General features: G+C 39.0%; 2 protein-coding genes across 7 annotated transcripts; one reads left to right on the top strand and one right to left on the bottom strand.

Annotated features, from left to right (window-relative positions):
- Positions 1 to 2,707: 2,707 nt before the first annotated feature.
- Positions 2,708 to 3,903, bottom strand: LOC103711992 (MIZU-KUSSEI-like protein (Protein of unknown function, DUF617)). Its single transcript, XM_008798354.6, has one exon. The coding sequence runs from the start codon at positions 3,622 to 3,624 to the stop codon at positions 2,962 to 2,964; it is 663 nt and encodes a 220-aa protein (XP_008796576.4). The 5' UTR covers positions 3,625 to 3,903; the 3' UTR covers positions 2,708 to 2,961.
- A 5,555-nt stretch (positions 3,904 to 9,458) lies between these two features.
- Positions 9,459 to 15,834, top strand: LOC103712011 (Pentatricopeptide repeat (PPR) superfamily protein). 6 transcript variants are annotated; one of them, XM_026806553.4, is made up of 5 exons: positions 9,459 to 12,330; positions 12,857 to 12,996; positions 14,209 to 14,238; positions 14,679 to 14,752; positions 15,313 to 15,834. In XM_026806553.4, the coding sequence occupies exon 1, from the start codon at positions 9,467 to 9,469 to the stop codon at positions 12,020 to 12,022; it is 2,556 nt and encodes an 851-aa protein (XP_026662354.4). In that variant the 5' UTR covers positions 9,459 to 9,466; the 3' UTR covers positions 12,023 to 12,330; positions 12,857 to 12,996; positions 14,209 to 14,238; positions 14,679 to 14,752; positions 15,313 to 15,834. The 6 variants fall into 6 exon arrangements, with proteins under 6 accessions (XP_026662354.4, XP_008796595.4, XP_017699492.4 ...); XM_008798373.6 differs by lacking the exon at positions 14,209 to 14,238; XM_017844003.5 differs by having other exon boundaries at positions 14,209 to 14,752.
- The last annotated feature ends 952 nt before the right edge of the window (positions 15,835 to 16,786 follow it).

The following is a 16,786-nucleotide window of genomic DNA, read 5'->3' as shown; positions in this document are numbered from 1 at the left end:
ATACTCAGAGAGGAGACACTCAATGAGGTCCAGCGGATTTGTACGCATAACATCCTAGTTGACAAGGCAATTAAACTCGCTAGCTTTATCCTTGCCTTGCCAGCTAATCCATCTAGGCACAACTTGTAGATGGCCATGTAATTTCAAGGCAATGCGGAGATGACAACATTAAGGGCACATTTCGTTCCCCACTGAAATTGAAATCAAAATTAGAATTGGAATCGGATTGGATTAGAATGGAAATAGGAATAGCCATATCCTCCTACATGTTTGGTTTGTGACTAGAATCGGAATGAAATTTGAGTACTAGGGAAAAGTAGGGTTGGGTTTGGGGCATTTCTTTTTTTTTTTTTGGAATCGAAATTGGAATGGGACTTCCTCCAACCAAACAGTTGGAATAGGAGTTATTCATTCTTATTTCCATTCTAGGGTCCACCTCCTCTCAACCAAATGTGCCCTAAGAATAGTGAGACACCCTTTGAAAGAAAGTTCCTCTTCCCAGGTGCATGCTAGCGCTCTATGCCGCCACGAGGGGATGAGATGGTCCCTCCTTGTAAGTTTGTGATCGCTAAGGTAGTCCCAAGTACATAGAAGGACTAAGTTTGCGGTGTAGTAGTTTAGCAAGTGAGACCACTTCATCTCTCTCTATGTTGACGTAGAACTTTGAGATTGGACATGATTCCGAAGCTCACGAGATATCTCTTAAATAGCAACTAGGTAAGGTTAGAATGCCACAATTTATGCGACTGGATCGCGACTTGCTTTAATCTTCATGTGATGTCTGGCGCTTTTTTTCTCGAACGCTTGGTGATCGAAGGCAATGGGTGATCGGAGCACGAGAGTAACGAAAGAGGTTTCTAAAAATGAGGAACAACGATAGAGGTTGGCCAAGGGGCCGACTGGTTGTGGGGGTTGGCTGCTCCCGAGGAGAGTTGAGACCAACTCCTTGTGGTTGGTGGTGGGCTAGGCACCCTCCTGGCAAGCCAGTGTGGACCAACTACAAGATATCGGAGGAGCTGAGCACCTCCAATGACACTTCATGGAGGCCCTCGATTTGCTATTGGAATGTGTTAAGACATCTAGAAAAACATGGAGCTCAACGATGGTGATTGTGCGAAGCCTTGGCCGGAAAGTACCAGCGGAGTGGATTGCCTGGGAGTTGCGATTCAAGGAAAAGTTGGACTACGATGTTGAATCTTTTCCGATGGCGGAGGAACCCCACACCTTCCACTTCAAGAACGAAGATAATAGGAACACGATGCTAGCCAATGGTCCTTAGCTGGTGGCGGGCCAGCATTAAAATGAATAAATAATGTGATTGCACGTGCAAGGTCCATGGATGTAAAATTAAGCCCGTATTATACTATTCCTAAAGGCATGCAACAATGGAAGCATCATCATGGAATGGTATAATTATGCTTTTCTTTAGGATGAAAACCCTAGGTGCAGTCAGGACCAAATGGCAGGCAATACAATTCCCATGCCGGGTACTTTCTTTTAAATCAGCTTTTACAAGCATAATACATAGGGCATGATGGCCCATTTTCTTTGCAGGATGGTCCCTCCAAAAAGAGACGGGGCCTCAAGGCCAGGCCCACTTGATGGTAGACCCCTACCTAAGTTCATACTTTTCTAACGTACCATGCTAATGTGAGCTGGATCTAGCCTACTTGATGCTGATTGATGGATAGACTTCTTTTCCGTATCTATTGTGAGGGAAATCTAAGGCCCATTCTTCTTTGGAGTTTGTTGATACGCTTTCATCAGCCCGACGAGAGCCTCCCTTGACGTGGAGCCTCCACATGCCCATCAGCTTAAGGTGGGCCCCCCTGGGCCACTACTCGGCCCAAAAAGCATTGAAGGCATGGGTGATCCCGTGCTGCTTCTTGCGTACAAACTCTTGTACATTATAGAGGGGACCATTTAAAATACACGAAAACCGGCTAACGTGCCATAGAGTCGGTGGAAGCAATCAGATGTTTGCTGTTTTGTTCCACCACGCTTTTGACAAGGTCATCCGGTTCTTCCCTACCATCATAAAGCCGACCTCCTGCTATGTCCTTAGATGTCCAATGCACTGAATGGAGCTGCTCTCATTTTGCGACATGCACTTTATCTTGGAATATCTTAAACATCTTATAGTGAGAATCATTCAAATTGCATCTCTTAAACAATTTGTGTGTATCTAATGTAACATACATGCTACAAACTCTTTATATAAGTGTTTTTTTTTCTTTCCAAAAAAAATTAAGGGAGGTGCATGCATAGCTCCCCCAAACTTCATCAAGAACTTTATAAAAGATTGTTAAACTAATAATAGCAAAATGAGATCCGTATAGGTAACTCAAGTGGTAGTATATATAAGTAGCCAAACATGATAAGGTTTTACCTAACTTGAAAGATACAGTGAGGGACCAGCTTCAAGGAAATCATTAATTTTGCAGTTGTTCTCCTAGAGAATTCATGACAAGGTATCACAAGACCAAGCTTCAAGGAAATCATTAATTCTGAAGAAAGTAAAAAAAAATAAAAATATTTAGTGCAAGGAGGTACTTTTGCACAGGCATCACAAACACAACTTCTAACACTCATTGAGGACTAGAAGTGCCATCAGATCATGGATTCATGGATATAATTATCAGGACCCTTACCATGCCTAAGTTCTTCAAAATCCCATAAGTTTGATCACAAATTGTTTTTTTTTAGGTTAAATCATCATCCAATCAATGTTAAAATATTATTCAAAATGGGAAATACTAGTAGGCTGTCTTCAACTGCTCTCCGCAGTTCCCACCACCATTGTGGCATCCATCATAACCGGCAAGTTATCCACAGTCTGTATAAAGTTAAAAGGTTGCAGAAAGCAAGTAAAAGATGGAAGAGAGGGACTGGAAGAGAATTTTCTCTACAAAGACAAAGAGACCTATGTACACACAAGAAGCAGAGAAAGCAATAGTAATTTCACTTGACCCTCACAAGAAAGATGCTCAACTCCGGCCCGCCGGTGCCGTCGGGGTTGATCATATACATCGCCTCGGAGTCCTTCGATCCCACCACCCTCTCGAATCGGGCTCTCATGTAGGTCAGCTCCCCCTCTGCCGTCTCCTTCTCGCATGGCAAGACCCCTGCACCCATGGAGACGCCCCTGAGAAGCTGCATGACATGTCGCTCGTCGTCGGAGGTATGCTTCCTCCTTATCGAGTATCCCGACTTCCGGCCATTGCAGTAAACAGCCCAGACGTATTCCTCCGTGAGCTTCTTCTTGTGGGTCCTCGTCTCGCTCTCGAGCGCAATCTTCACCAATCCGGATGCCATTTCTTTGTGGAGAGAGCTCGTGAGCATGGGGAGCTCTATAAGAAAGATGGGTGGAGACCTGGGGTCTTCTTGAATGGCTAAGCTCACCCTTCCTCTCCTATATCCAAATAACGTAATGGTGGTAGCCTTGTCGGAGAGCAATCCTTTGCTTGGCCTGCCTAAGAGCGCAACCATCTTGCAACCAGAGGTAAGCATGGGAAGCAGCTTGAACATCCGAAAGATACCCCCTCCGCCCATCTTGGTCCGACGGTCTTCGGTGGTGTGCCGGAGCAACGACACCAACCCCGGCGTCTCCATTACTGGTGGCATTGGTGGAGAGTATGGTCTCAAGACTTTGGCTTGGAAGGTGGTGGTTGGGAAGCTGACAGAGGGAAAGGTGGGGAGTTAATTTGATTCAAGTGTTTTCTCGAAGCAAGAGAGGGCCTTCGGTCCCAAGTTATATTGGGTGGGAGGGAGAGGAGGAGGTCGGAAGGTGGTTGCCTTGGGAATCTTTTTCCTCTTTTCAGAGTGGGGGAGGGGCACTTCCCTGGTTGGGTTTGATCCAACCAAGGTTAGTGATGGAAATATTGGGAGAATAGGATAAGGCGTGGGAGGCCGGACCACTTCGGAAAACAGAGGGAAGAGGAAAAGGGACCCTTCGCGCTTTGCTAGTTTGGCATGTGCCTCTCTGATCATTACATGGGTGTTGCCATAATGGGCTTCGTGCCTGGCCTTCCATCCATCCACCAAACTAATAATTGAGGCCATCTTTTCTCAAAAATCTATTTCCATTTCATGGCGTTAAGTAGCTTTTGTCCCAAGTCATTCTCCTCTTGTGATTCAGATAAAGCACAGCAATCCATGTTCACTGTTGTGCTGATGCTGCAACAGTTCATCTTTAGAAGAAAGTGGAGCAAGAAAAATATGAACTTGAACTTAATTTCCATTACTGCTGATGGATCTTATCTAGGTTTGGAATCACATGAAAGTTAAATTTTAGCTCCCAACCTTTTGCCATCATGAGAGATTGCTTTAATGGTGGATAGGAGAGTTGTTATGATCCACAGTCCTCCATGTATTGCAGTGTTGTTGTGCTACAATGAACGCCACCGAAGCCATTAATGACCATTGCAATGACTATAATGACTGCTATTCTCCTCAAAATTGCGCTTTTAGATTAATATTAAAATAATAATTATATTAGCTGTTATAATATTAAAAACTCTTCCGTAACCTCAACTGTTCATTATTTCTACCCCATCTTGCAACCCAATCAGCAACTGCATTAACCTTTCGGTGAAGTAGAGATATATGGAACCCTTCAGAATGACTACTTGGTCAATAAAACTTCTTTGAGTGGAAATGCCATATCAGCTGGCCAGGAAGTACTTCTAATTAAATTGACATTGCATCAAGTCTCTGAGGAGGTCCACAATCATTAAAATGGCTGTTGGAACATTATGGCAGCTGCTATTTAAACCTTGGTTCTAAGAATTATGCATCTTAAGAATGCTCTCCCATCTGCTAGAAGACAATCTATTAAGATTGCAAAAGATTGCTACCTGAACTGGTTCCCTTGAGGTGCTAAGAGCCCCTTTGAGCAGAGCAAAACAGCTGACTGTAGCAGGACAACTCCAGAAACTTGTGACATTTTATAGACTCTTCAAGAGGTCTCAAAACTCAAGTGCAAATCATGGAAAAATTTTGTGTGAATCATGCAGAGATGCTGTGTTCAGGAAGCAATACCCTGGTGCTTATATATGGCAAGTAATTCGTCGAGAGAAGATGTCAAAGAGGATGCACCATTATTAACTTAGCCTCTGGCAATTATTGTTTCTCGCCGAAATTGTTTAATGTGCTTTGATCATACTATTGTTCACTATGGAGTTGGTATGTGCCATATTCCAAAACTGGATAAGCTAGATACATAGATGCCAAGTCAAAAATCACTGTAAAGTAAGGATGCCACAATCTGAATTGAATCCTAATGTGATCTGGTGACATGATAGAAAATGATCCATCAGGACAAGCCAAATTGATGCGACAGAGACTAGCTCGATCGTTATGGTAGATTGTGATTAAGCCTGTTAATTAATTGGAACATAAATAGTAGCGATCATCTAATGTCATCGTTCGTGCTGCCTGTCAATAATGCAAGTAGCTAGCACTTAAAGATTAATTGCTGCCCAAAAATCTCTTTAGGTATTGTCGTCGAATTGTTCTAGTGGACAACGAGGGAACACAAAGTTAAACATTGTTTCGTAAGTTCTCTGTCAGACGACAATGGAGCAAGAAAGTGAGCTGTTAAGCATAAACCTTTGAGTGGGCATGACTCATTGTCTCAGATCACTTTGCCTTGCATTCACATTTGAGGGACACATCTTATTGACGGGTCTCTCTTTTAGGTCTGTTTGCTATCAATCACCAGTTCATCTGATTTACATGCTAGGTATTTGACTGGATTTGTAATTGTTAGTTCATGCACTAAGGCTTCTCTCATACTACAAGATGCATCTGAATTGACATGGTTTTACCTGCTTTCACTTCCATTTTCTTCTTAACATTCTCATGCGTCAGATTCATTAGGCTTAAAAATCATTAAAATGGACTTTTCTTGAGCAAAAAGAATGTAGTGGACAAAGATATCTCATCTATGGCTGAGCACTTGCAGTGATAGGTTTGTTTCTCCTTCCCGTTCTACTTTGCCTGGCGTGGGTTCTTTAAATTGGGAACATCACATGAAGAAGGCTCCAGATGAGAAAGACTTAACAAGATTTTGTTTCATGAGTGGCTCTTAATATGGGGCCACCACCTGATAAGAGGGAGCAAGCTTGCGTAGTGATGAAGCTCACTGGAAAACTGCTATCAGATCGAAGATGCGACTCTGCAGTGGCCCCAAAACCATGTGATGCTTTCCCCTCTCTTTAAAGGGTTTGCCCTCCTTGCTGTCCCACTGCTTCCTTCTTTTTGAAATCTTTGGCCATGGTCATGTACTAAGGTTAAACTTTCCACTGCTTGGTGGTGTAAATGAGAAACACTTCAAGTTATGATGACACTCTCTGCTTATGTCTTGCTTAGATTATATTTGTTGCACCGCTGGGTCTTCCACATTACTGATCATAGTTGCCAATATGGATAACAGATGGAGAGAAAGATATATTAGCAGTGAGTGAAAATTATGGATTATAAAGTCATATGGATATTTCCTTAAAAAAAGTTATAAGAAAGATGAAATGGTCAGCCAAAAAAATGTCAAAATAAACTTTCTTTCATAAAAATGTCAGATAAATTTGTGGAAATGATCGGAAGGTGCCGAAGTGTATATTTAGACGACACTGCTAATAAACTCAAAATGGAAATACTTAGAGCAAATCTATTTACATTAGACTGTATTAGTGCTTAGGCCTAGAATTGCAATAAGGGCTCCCCATCTTCTTTTGTTTTCAGAAAAAAAGGAAAAGAGAGAGAAGAAAAAAGAGACCAGATGATAGACAATGACCATAACCACTAAACCTTGTCCTGATTATTTTGTTTCAATTAATTAAACTGCACCTCTCTCTCTCTCTCTCTCTCTCTGTGTGTGTGTGTGTAAAGAAAATAATATGAGTGAAGACACAAAAATGTGCCTTCGGAATAGCAAATACTTAGGGACTGGCATGTCGAAGAAGCTGTAATTCTGGCTTTGATGCATAGATACTTGAAGCATTTATGCTTATTATTGCTTGGATATAGAAAATGACTAGCTTGGATATTTTGAGCTCAACTTCACAAGAATAGAAAGGAGATTGGTTTGATCTCTACTTGACTTGGAATCAAATTGCTGTGCCTAAAGCACGAGATTTGGACCCCAGATTATCCTAAAAGCAGATCAAAATCCGTCGAAGTCCAAATTGATGAGACTAAAACTGCTCGAAAGTTCGGTTTTACACATTGAATTTAAACCCAATATAAACCCACCTCTAGTTGGACTTGACCTGACCAATCCAGGCTAGCTAATTGTTGCGCAAGTCTGATTCATGCTGTCCCACTTACAATTGCTTGGCCTTGGTAAGTGATTTTTAAAGCCTTTCGCAGAAAAGCAACATCAAGCATAAGCTCAACTGTGGTATCCTTCATAGATGCTTGTTAAGTTCTTCAGCTTATGTGGTGTTTCCATGAATTCCTGTTGAGTAATTGATTGGTAATCAATTTGCAGTTTGCTTTTCTTATGCCTGCCTCTGCAAATCCTGTCAATCTGTTGCTGTAATTGCATTTCCAATTACACCCAGAAATTTTGTCTGCTCGTACTCAGCTTTTCTGCCATGCTGATGTTTAGAACAACTTCATATCAGGAGTTGATTTCTTAGAGCAATATTTTGTTGCATGCAATGTCGCATTCCGCGAAAATAATGAGATATTGGGCATCCTTTTCATTTGTTTTATTTGCTTGGCAGGAGCAAGAGTGGTTTGTAGTGCATCATGGTGGTGTCCTGAGAGAACTGTGCAAGCTTGCTGCCCCAACAGGATCAATCAATGGGGGCATACAGAACACATGGGGAGACATAAATAATCTTCAAGAAATATATGAAGCCATTCCCCCAAGGAAGAAATACGGCATCACATATAGTAATATATTTGACAATGTTATGTTGCTCAATCTCATTTCAACAAGAGTTATATGACCAAGATCTGTATTTCTTTGATCTGAGAATAGCTACATTTATGTGCGATTTTTTCCTTTACTATTCCGGTGATTGGAATTTCCACAATGTTTGTCTCCTTTCATTTGGGAATGGCTATTCTGGCTCGGAGTGCTATTGTCTTCACCACCTGTAATATTACCTGCAATAGTAATATTTTTTGGTTAGTCTTTTTAGGTAAGGACATGGATGTTACATACATTATTTTTTTGTCGGTGTTCATTCTTTTGTTTCTCTCTTAGAAAAAGTTGCAATATGGTGTACTAATTAGAGACAAGTGCTGGTTACGTATGTTGTATTTCAGAGGTGTATGGATAAGTCCTTTTGAGCTGAGCCACATCAGATCTTCAATGCATGGGAGAGGTGTGTCACTCAAAGCCTCTTTCGTATATCATAATTTTATTTAATAGTAGAGCTTAAAATAAGTATCCAGAGCTTTCAATGCAACTTTGTTCTCTCCCTCTTGCGTGGTATGGGATAGGGATCAGATTTTCCATGCTTTTTTTTTTAAACACACACACACACACATTATATGTATATACATGAATACATACATACATACATATGTACATACACACACACATATATATATATGTATATATATGTATGTGTGTGTGTATGTATGTATGTATGCATGTATGTGTACACATATAAATATATAATGACCTCTCTATGCATGTTAGGCTTTCTTCACTAGACAATAAATATCCTCTCCTAATTGACATATATATATATATATATATATATATATATATATATATAGGGTGATGGCTATCCACTTTTCACCCATATTAATGCAGGACAGAAAAAGAAGGAGAGGAGGGAAGAGAAGAGAAGAGGAAAAGAAGTTAGAGGGAAAGAACATTTTAATATTTCATATTATTGAAGCTCAACAATATAAATTGTATTCTCAATTATATAATAATGAATTTATAAAGATAATCCAAAATTTTAGTAAGATTCCGTATAAAATAAAATATTAAAATTCTCATAAAATTCTAATTCTTGAAGCCACATAAAAAATAAAAATTTCTAATTTCTATATTTACACCTAATAGAAGTGCACTCCTCCATCATATGCAAATACTTATTTTAGATTTTTTTCGTGGAACTAATTATCTTAGAAAAGTTATTTAGATAAGTTTTCATATGAAAAAGAATACAAGTAATCACGAGAACAAGAGATAGAAGTTTCCTTTTGAATATCTTATAAATTCATATAAGGACTAAGATGAATACTCAAGATATATTAATTCAAATCAGAATGAAGTTGGCGCATTTACCTTTTTTTTTTTTATAATCTAGTTCTTATCTTTGATTTGGCTCATTCTATCATGCTTTCTCATTTTTTGTTAGTAGATTTTAAATTTTCTTCATTGAGATGCGTGAAAGAATCAGAGAAATCATCTACTTAATCCAAATCACCTTCAACGATGAGAAAAAAATAAAACAAGCAATAACTTGAATAAATTACTTGATGGCTCATAACAAATATGAGATTCTCGGAGGTGGTTAATATACACAAGCGGCAGCTGCTGCTGCTCTTCTCTCGCTCATTCAGTCCTCCGTGCCCAAACTTGTTTCATATGTCCAAACTCTTTCTTCTCCCTCCCATCAAAAAGCCCCGCCAAAACCCCTTCAAATTTTTCCTCAGCTCCCGCCTCCGCCGCGTCGCCGACTCGATCGCCCAAATCCTTCGCACCCGCGAGACCAATCCCCACTGGGAGCGAGCCCTCGACGATGCCTTCTCCCTCGAGGAAGAAGAAGAGGAAGCGATTGCTCCCGTCCTCGCGCGCCTCCCCGACCCCGACTCCGCCCTCGCCTTCTTCGACTGGGCCCGCCGACGCCGCCCGCCGTGGGCCGACCCGCCGGACTCCCTATCCTATTCGACGCTCCTCCGGATCCTGGCCAAAGCCCGCCGGTTTCCGGAGATTGAGCTCGTGCTTCAGACCATGAGGAGCGAGGAACGAACCCCGACTCGGGAGGCCTTGGGCGCTCTCGTCGCCGCATATTCTGATTCTGGACTTGAAGAGGAGGCTTTGGATGTCTACAGAACTATGAGAGATCAGCTTGGTTCTTTTCCTGATGTGTCTGACTGCAATTGTTTGCTCAAGTTGCTTGTAGAGCGGCGCCATTGTGATCTGGCCCGTCAGGTGTATGATGAAATGCTTAAGCGAGATGGTGGGGCGGATAACTACAGCACGGGTATAATGGTCAGGGGTTTGTGTATTGAAGGGAGGATGGACGAGGCCAAGAACTTGATTGAACATAGATGGGGAGCCGGGTGTACCCCGAATGTCGTCTTCTATAACACTCTTCTTGATGGGTATTGCAGGAATGGTGACATGAAGAGGGGCTTAGAGCTTTTTAGGGAGATGAAATTGAAGGGATTCCTGCCGACATTGGTATCTTATGGTATTGTTATTAATGGGTTCTGCAAGAAGGGGAACTTTGTCGAGATAAATAAATTTTTTTCGGAGATGAAAGCACGGGGATTGTGGCCGAATGTGCAAATTTACAATAATGTGATTGATGCTTGGTGTAAGCATGGCTCAGTTGTTAAGGCAAAAGCAGTTCTGAGGCAGATGATTGGAAGTGGGTGTGAACCGGATATTGTAACATATAATATTTTAATTTCTGGGCTTTGTCAGGGTGGAAATGTTGGAGAGGCTGAGCTTCTTCTGAGGGAGGCCATTAAGAGGAGGTTGGATCTGAATAAATTTAGTTATACTCCTATCATTCATGGGTATTGCCAAAATGGGGAGGTTGCTATGGCATCGAATTTGTTCATTGAGATGATGGAGAAAGGACATAAGCCTGACCTGGTAATTTATGCAGCTCTAATTCATGGACTTGTTCTCATGCAGGAGATAAATGATGCATTGGCAATTCGAGAGAAGATGATAGAGAAGGGAGTAACTCTAGATGCTGGAATTCACAATATTCTAATAAGTGGACTTTGCAAGAAAGGGATGCTTGCCTCTGCCAAAAAGCTGCTTGCTGAGATGCTCGATCAAAATATCCTCCCAGATGAGTTTGTTTATGCTACATTGATTGATGGGTTCATCAGAAATGAGGATTTGAGCGAGGCAAAGAAGGTGTTTGAGTTCATGGGACAGAAGGGCATTAGACATGGGGTTGTTGGCTACAATGCTATGATCAAAGGGTATTGTAAATTTGGAATGATGAATGATGCAATTTTATGCATCAATAGCATGAGGAGGGATGGATATTGCCCAGATGAATTCACATATACCACAGTTATAGATGGCTATGCGAAACAAAGTGATTTGGATGGGGCTTTAAGTGTATTTGGTGACATGATGAAGCGGAGATGCAAACCAAATGTAGTCACATATTCTGCTTTAATCAATGGGTATTGTCGAAAAGGGGATATTGATACTGCAGAAATTCTCTTTAATAATATGCAGTCTCATGGTCTTATTCCTAATGTTGTCACGTATAGTATTCTGATTGGCAGCTTTTGTAAAAATAAACAAATCACCAGAGCTGTTGCATTCTTTGAAGAAATGTTATCTAATAAATGCCCTCCTAATGATGTTACATTCCATTATTTAATTAATGGTCTTATTAATAGTACTCCATATCTTGATTCCACTTGTGCTACTGATCTTCAAGGCAACAGCAAGATTGCATTCTTAGACATCTTTGTGAATATGATATCTGATGGATGGGATCGCAGGAGTGCAGCATATAATGCTATAATTTTCTGTCTTTGCAAACATCAAATGGTCACAAAGGCATTGGAGTTGAGAGGCAAGATGGTTGCCAAAGGCTGTTTGCCCAATTCCATCACATTTCTTTTCCTTCTCCATGGAATTTGTGCAGAAGGAAAGTCAGCAGAGTGGAAGAGCATTCTTTCTTGCCATTTTCAGCAGAATGAACTTGAGATAGCTTTTAAATACACAAGATTGTTAGATCAACACTTACATAATGGAACAACTTCTAAGGCCTCTTGGATTTTGCAATCATTGCTTGAAGAGAGCATACATTTACTGGGAATGGAACACGGAGCTGCTAGTCGTTGACACCAAGCTATCAACACTTCTATTGAGATAACAAGTGTCATTGTTCTGATGCAGAGTAAAGAACACTGCTATGAAAAAAGTTGCTTTTGCAGTATAAAATCTTTTGGAAAAAAAAACCGAAATAAGAGGGGCGGCAAGGATTAGTTCATTTTTTGTTGCTTCTAAGCCTAAAAATAGAGCTATGGTGGTATGGCATGTTACCAGGATTGTACCTCCTTGCCTTATTTCTCATCATCATGGAAAATATGAAGGCAATATGAAGCAATACATCATGGACTATGTAGTTTGTGGCAATTCTACAATATGAGGTAAATGCATTATTTCTCAGACACTTAAGGCAAATGTGAAGCAATACATCATGGACTATGTAGTTTGTGCCGAATCTACAATATGAGCTAAATTAGTTAACCTCATATTACTATTTTCTAAATAGATGCACAACAGCACAAGTCATATTACTCTTGGTTTTATGACAAACACTACAATTCAATAGCATTTTCCAAGGCATGGTTTAAAAAATTGCCGACAAGGGACAGTATGGCAGATAATATACTGTTCTAGCTTGAAACTAGCACTAGTGTAGGAGCCAGTATGTTGAAATAGCTGTATTAGTATGGAGCCATACCTGTGTATGTAGGTCCATATCGGTGCACACTAGCAGTACCATACCAGTGTACTGGTCGGTACTAAAAGTTTTTCAATTATTTAGAATCTTTCAGTTTCGATATGTAGTTCCGATACTGTATTGTTTCGAGGAGACAAACAGTACAGAATTCAGCATTGATCTTTAAAACCTTGTTCCAAGGACTATCATTATTCTAACAAATTTTGCAGGTGAACATAGTTAGCGAGCAAATTGAGAAGTCAATATCTGCAAATCCTATTAAATGAAGCTGGTTTGAACAGCATTATTATGTGGACTATGGAAAAAGGACAGAATAGTTCCAAACTATGTGATGGGAGTGGGCACCATGGTGAGAAATCTATGTATTTGCAAGATATTGATTAGTATGATAGACTTTTCATTTATAATATCTTGTACTTGGCTAAGTTATTCGCATAAATGCTATGTCTACTAAGCTATCAAAGTATGCCAATCAAATCCAAACATAAATAAATTTGTCTTAAAGTGCACTATTTACAATTTTACACCTTGAGTAAGTTGCATCATTTTTGATCATTCTATTCAGCTAAAAAAATATGGGTTTGATGCTGGCAAAACTCATCATCTTCTTGATAGTGAGGAAACTACATTGAGACTCTAGATTTGCATTAGTGGCATGTGTAAAGGAATGACAAGCTAAGTTTAATGTATTGTTATTGGTACCAGAATCTGTAAATTTTAAATTGACCGCACCAAGTTCTATTGTATTGAGCCAAGTGCTTGGATGCACTAGCACAAAATGTTGCAAAATTTTTAAGACGTTAAGCTGAAGTTGCATCAAGATAGGTCATGAAGCCTCTCTTTCTTGTTAGAACTAGTGGAAGACCTAATCTACTGCATCTATTGTTAGTTGAGAATTACAAAGGCATCTACGAATCCCAGCATTAAGAATGCATGCAATGAAAAATGAGAAGCATGACCTAAGTATCATGCAAGGTTTGCCGAACCCAAAATGGCCACAACATATTGTTATGTACTGTACCTAATGCAGATATGCTTTATCATTAAGTGGTACTGAATATGACAACAACATGTGCCAAATCAATTGAAAGATGGGTTGAAAAAGCTCGGAATAGTTAAGACTTCAGAAGAAGTTTCCCTCTTTTATTGATTTACTTTTAATGTTGCAGAACTGGAGCATTTAAAGAACATTCTTTCATAATGAAATCTTTCATCCCAGTTATGCAGGTATACATATAAGTGATGATAAAATTATAGGATATAATAGATTATATTAACTATTTAAGCTCATGAGGGAGGAAAAAAAGATAAAAAATATACAATCTTAAATATATAATAAAGTGGATATCAATTTAATGTTACTTAAATTTCCATGAATTTCTAAAGAATGTCTTTTCTTAGCCTGATTAATTAGTTTAGAACAAGAATAGGTATACTTATGAATTGAAACCAAAAACTATAAACATAAAACCATATTTATTTGTTAAAAACTTCAATTGACACTGTCAGATAAGTTTTATTCTGCATATCTGTTTGACAGTTTCACTTGTTTCTTATACAGAATTGTGGTGGAAGGATTTTGAGAAGAAGGGTAACCTTTTACACAGGTTTTTCTGTTTTTGTTTAAGAATCAACTTTATTAAATGTTCCACCACAATATAATCATTGTGCTTCAATGGACATTTTACAGCCCAATATTTTGAGCCCCAAGATGCTACTGAATATGTGAAACATTGGTAACACAAGCAAATATATATGTTGGTTGATATGGCATTGTATAAATGATATGTCAAGCCCTTGGCAATTGGCAAGTCGATATTAGGAAGGGGGAGTTCTTTGTGATGATTCCTCTCTTTTACTAATATGGAAATTTTCAGGCATTGAACCAATGTATTTCAAATCTGCAGGACCGAAATATTCTTTTTTTTGGTTTAATTACTATAGCTTGGGACTTCAGTAGATGCTTGAGAAATGTTAATCTTTCTTAGAGCTGATTATTTTCCTCGTTGTTTCCTGTGGAATCAAATAAAGGCTGACAAGGAATCAGGCAATAAGGAATTGGATTTGCAGCTTACTGATGCTTATTTTCTGATGATTATGTGGAGGTGAGGATGCAAAGTTTGTCAATAAATTTTCGAGCATCTAAGTGCTGGGATTTTGCCTATTGCTAATGACCTCTTCCAAACTACTTGAACTTCAGTCTTGATTGCAGCTTCCTGCATACGTGCCTGATCATGAGTTTTGATACTATAAAGCTATATTATTTTTCCAGTCACATGTGTATGTCTGATTTTCAGCATTTCCAATTTGGTAGCGAATTTGATAAGCAGGTTCTGTCTGATTGCCAATCTATGGTAGATGACTGAAGTTATAGGCTGGTTGTAAATCTATAGATAACTTTACAGTTATAAGCCTAGAACAAATGCTAAAACAATTGATTTTCTTCGTTCTTGAAATTCTACTAGACTGATTATATAATTTCCAGATATCTGGGTTTTTATATCATGTTTAATTGGACAAATGATCTGTTAGTTGATCATGAACTAGCAAATTTGTAGCAGTACACAGCAGCTAATTATATGGGTTCTTTGCCAGAACTAATTTGCATGTAATACATGGTTTTTCGTTAATAGTCATCTGATGGATACAATTTTTCCAATGCCAGGATGAAGTTGAAGAAGCTGATCTTGAAACATATGGCAGTGGTGATGAGGATGATGGTGATGCTTCTGCAGAAGGGTTCTGAGTTCCGAAAGGAATGTTTGTAGGGTACACCCGAGTTGGTGCTGCCTCATAACTTGTTAGCAAACTAGCACATGATGCATATTGCTTGCTCATGTGAGCAACTGAGTGAATAAAATAAAATCCCAACTGTTAAATAGCTCGTCTTGCTAACTCATGGGGCAAACCATAAGCATGGTACTTGGATCCACAATGTTGAAGATGCCAAACTAGAGAAGAGGGACGTCTCTCTAGTAGAATTTTCAATATCCAATCTTTAGCTTTGTTGATTCTGTTGCAAAGCATGCCGTATTTGTGGCTTCTAGCGATTGTTGTCTACTTTTATCTTATTTTCCTATAGCAAATGTCTGTAATGTCACCTACAGAATCGTTGTCTCCTGTCTAGCTTCCGGATTGATATTTTTATTTATTTTTGGATATGATAAATTCAAGATCATTTTAATTCTATAACGAGGCATGGAAATCTAATTCCATTGGATTTATTTTGACAGTGATACTGTTTGGAAGTATCATAGGTGGTTGTTGCTTCTACTAGTTCTTGCAAGCTAATAAACGTTTAAAATCATAGTGCGGTATTTTTTGCAGGTATTTTTGTGCTCTTGATGTAAGGCAAACATTCGCTTTTCTTTATCGAAAAAGTGTTTTTGCTTCTTCTTCTTCTAATTATTATTATATAAACAACTGAGTTATAATCACTTCAATCAGTATAGGACCAATATCTTCGCAAAAATTCTTCTACTCCAATATTGAAATTTATGATTAAATTAATCTTTTATTCCATCTATTGTTATTGGCCAAGATATTCAACCTGATATCCTGGTAATTTTGTTACCAGTTGTCCACCACCTGGATAGCTGAGATACCGAAGAACCTCAAAGCATGCGCATGAGTCACCGGGCTGTACATATACGAGGCAAAATGACCATAATTACAATGTTCTCTGAATCATTAATGAAATTTATGATTAAATCGATCTTTTATTCTGTCTATAGCTATTGGCCAAGATATTCTACCTGATATCCTGTTAATTTTTGTACCAGTAGTCCGCCACCTGGATAGCTGAGTACCGAAGGATCTGTAAACCATATGGACGTGTCACCAGGCTATACATATCAGAGGCAAAATGACTATGATTACAATATTCTCTGAATCGTTAAATAATTCTTAAATATTCTAGATTTTCTCATGGTTCAATGATTTTTTTGAACCATCTCCAAAAACAAATAAGCTTCAGAGCTACTCAATTATTCTTGAATTATACATAAATTTTGCAATCTAATTGCTAGTAATTCATGACAAATTTAATAAATTTTATGTTTACAAATTAATGATACCATATATTATTTTTAGGAGTGATGCTTTCTGCCATTATTTGTTATCCTTGGCTCTTCTATATT

Source organism: Phoenix dactylifera, chromosome 15 (genome assembly GCF_051530095.1).
Source record: "Phoenix dactylifera cultivar Ajwa chromosome 15, Ajwa_hap1_PhDact_Kaust_v1.1, whole genome shotgun sequence".
In the NCBI taxonomy this organism is placed as follows: Eukaryota; Viridiplantae; Streptophyta; class Magnoliopsida; order Arecales; family Arecaceae; genus Phoenix; species Phoenix dactylifera.
Note: the sequence above shows the minus strand (reverse complement) of the source record. Positions and strands in the feature narration are given on the sequence as shown.

Excerpts from the sequence above, each read along its gene's own strand:
- LOC103711992 (XM_008798354.6), bottom strand. The coding sequence starts at position 3,624 with ATGCCACCAGTAATGGAGACGCCGGGGTTGGTGTCGTTGCTCCGGCAC.
- LOC103712011 (XM_026806554.4), top strand. The coding sequence starts at position 9,467 with ATGAGATTCTCGGAGGTGGTTAATATACACAAGCGGCAGCTGCTGCTG.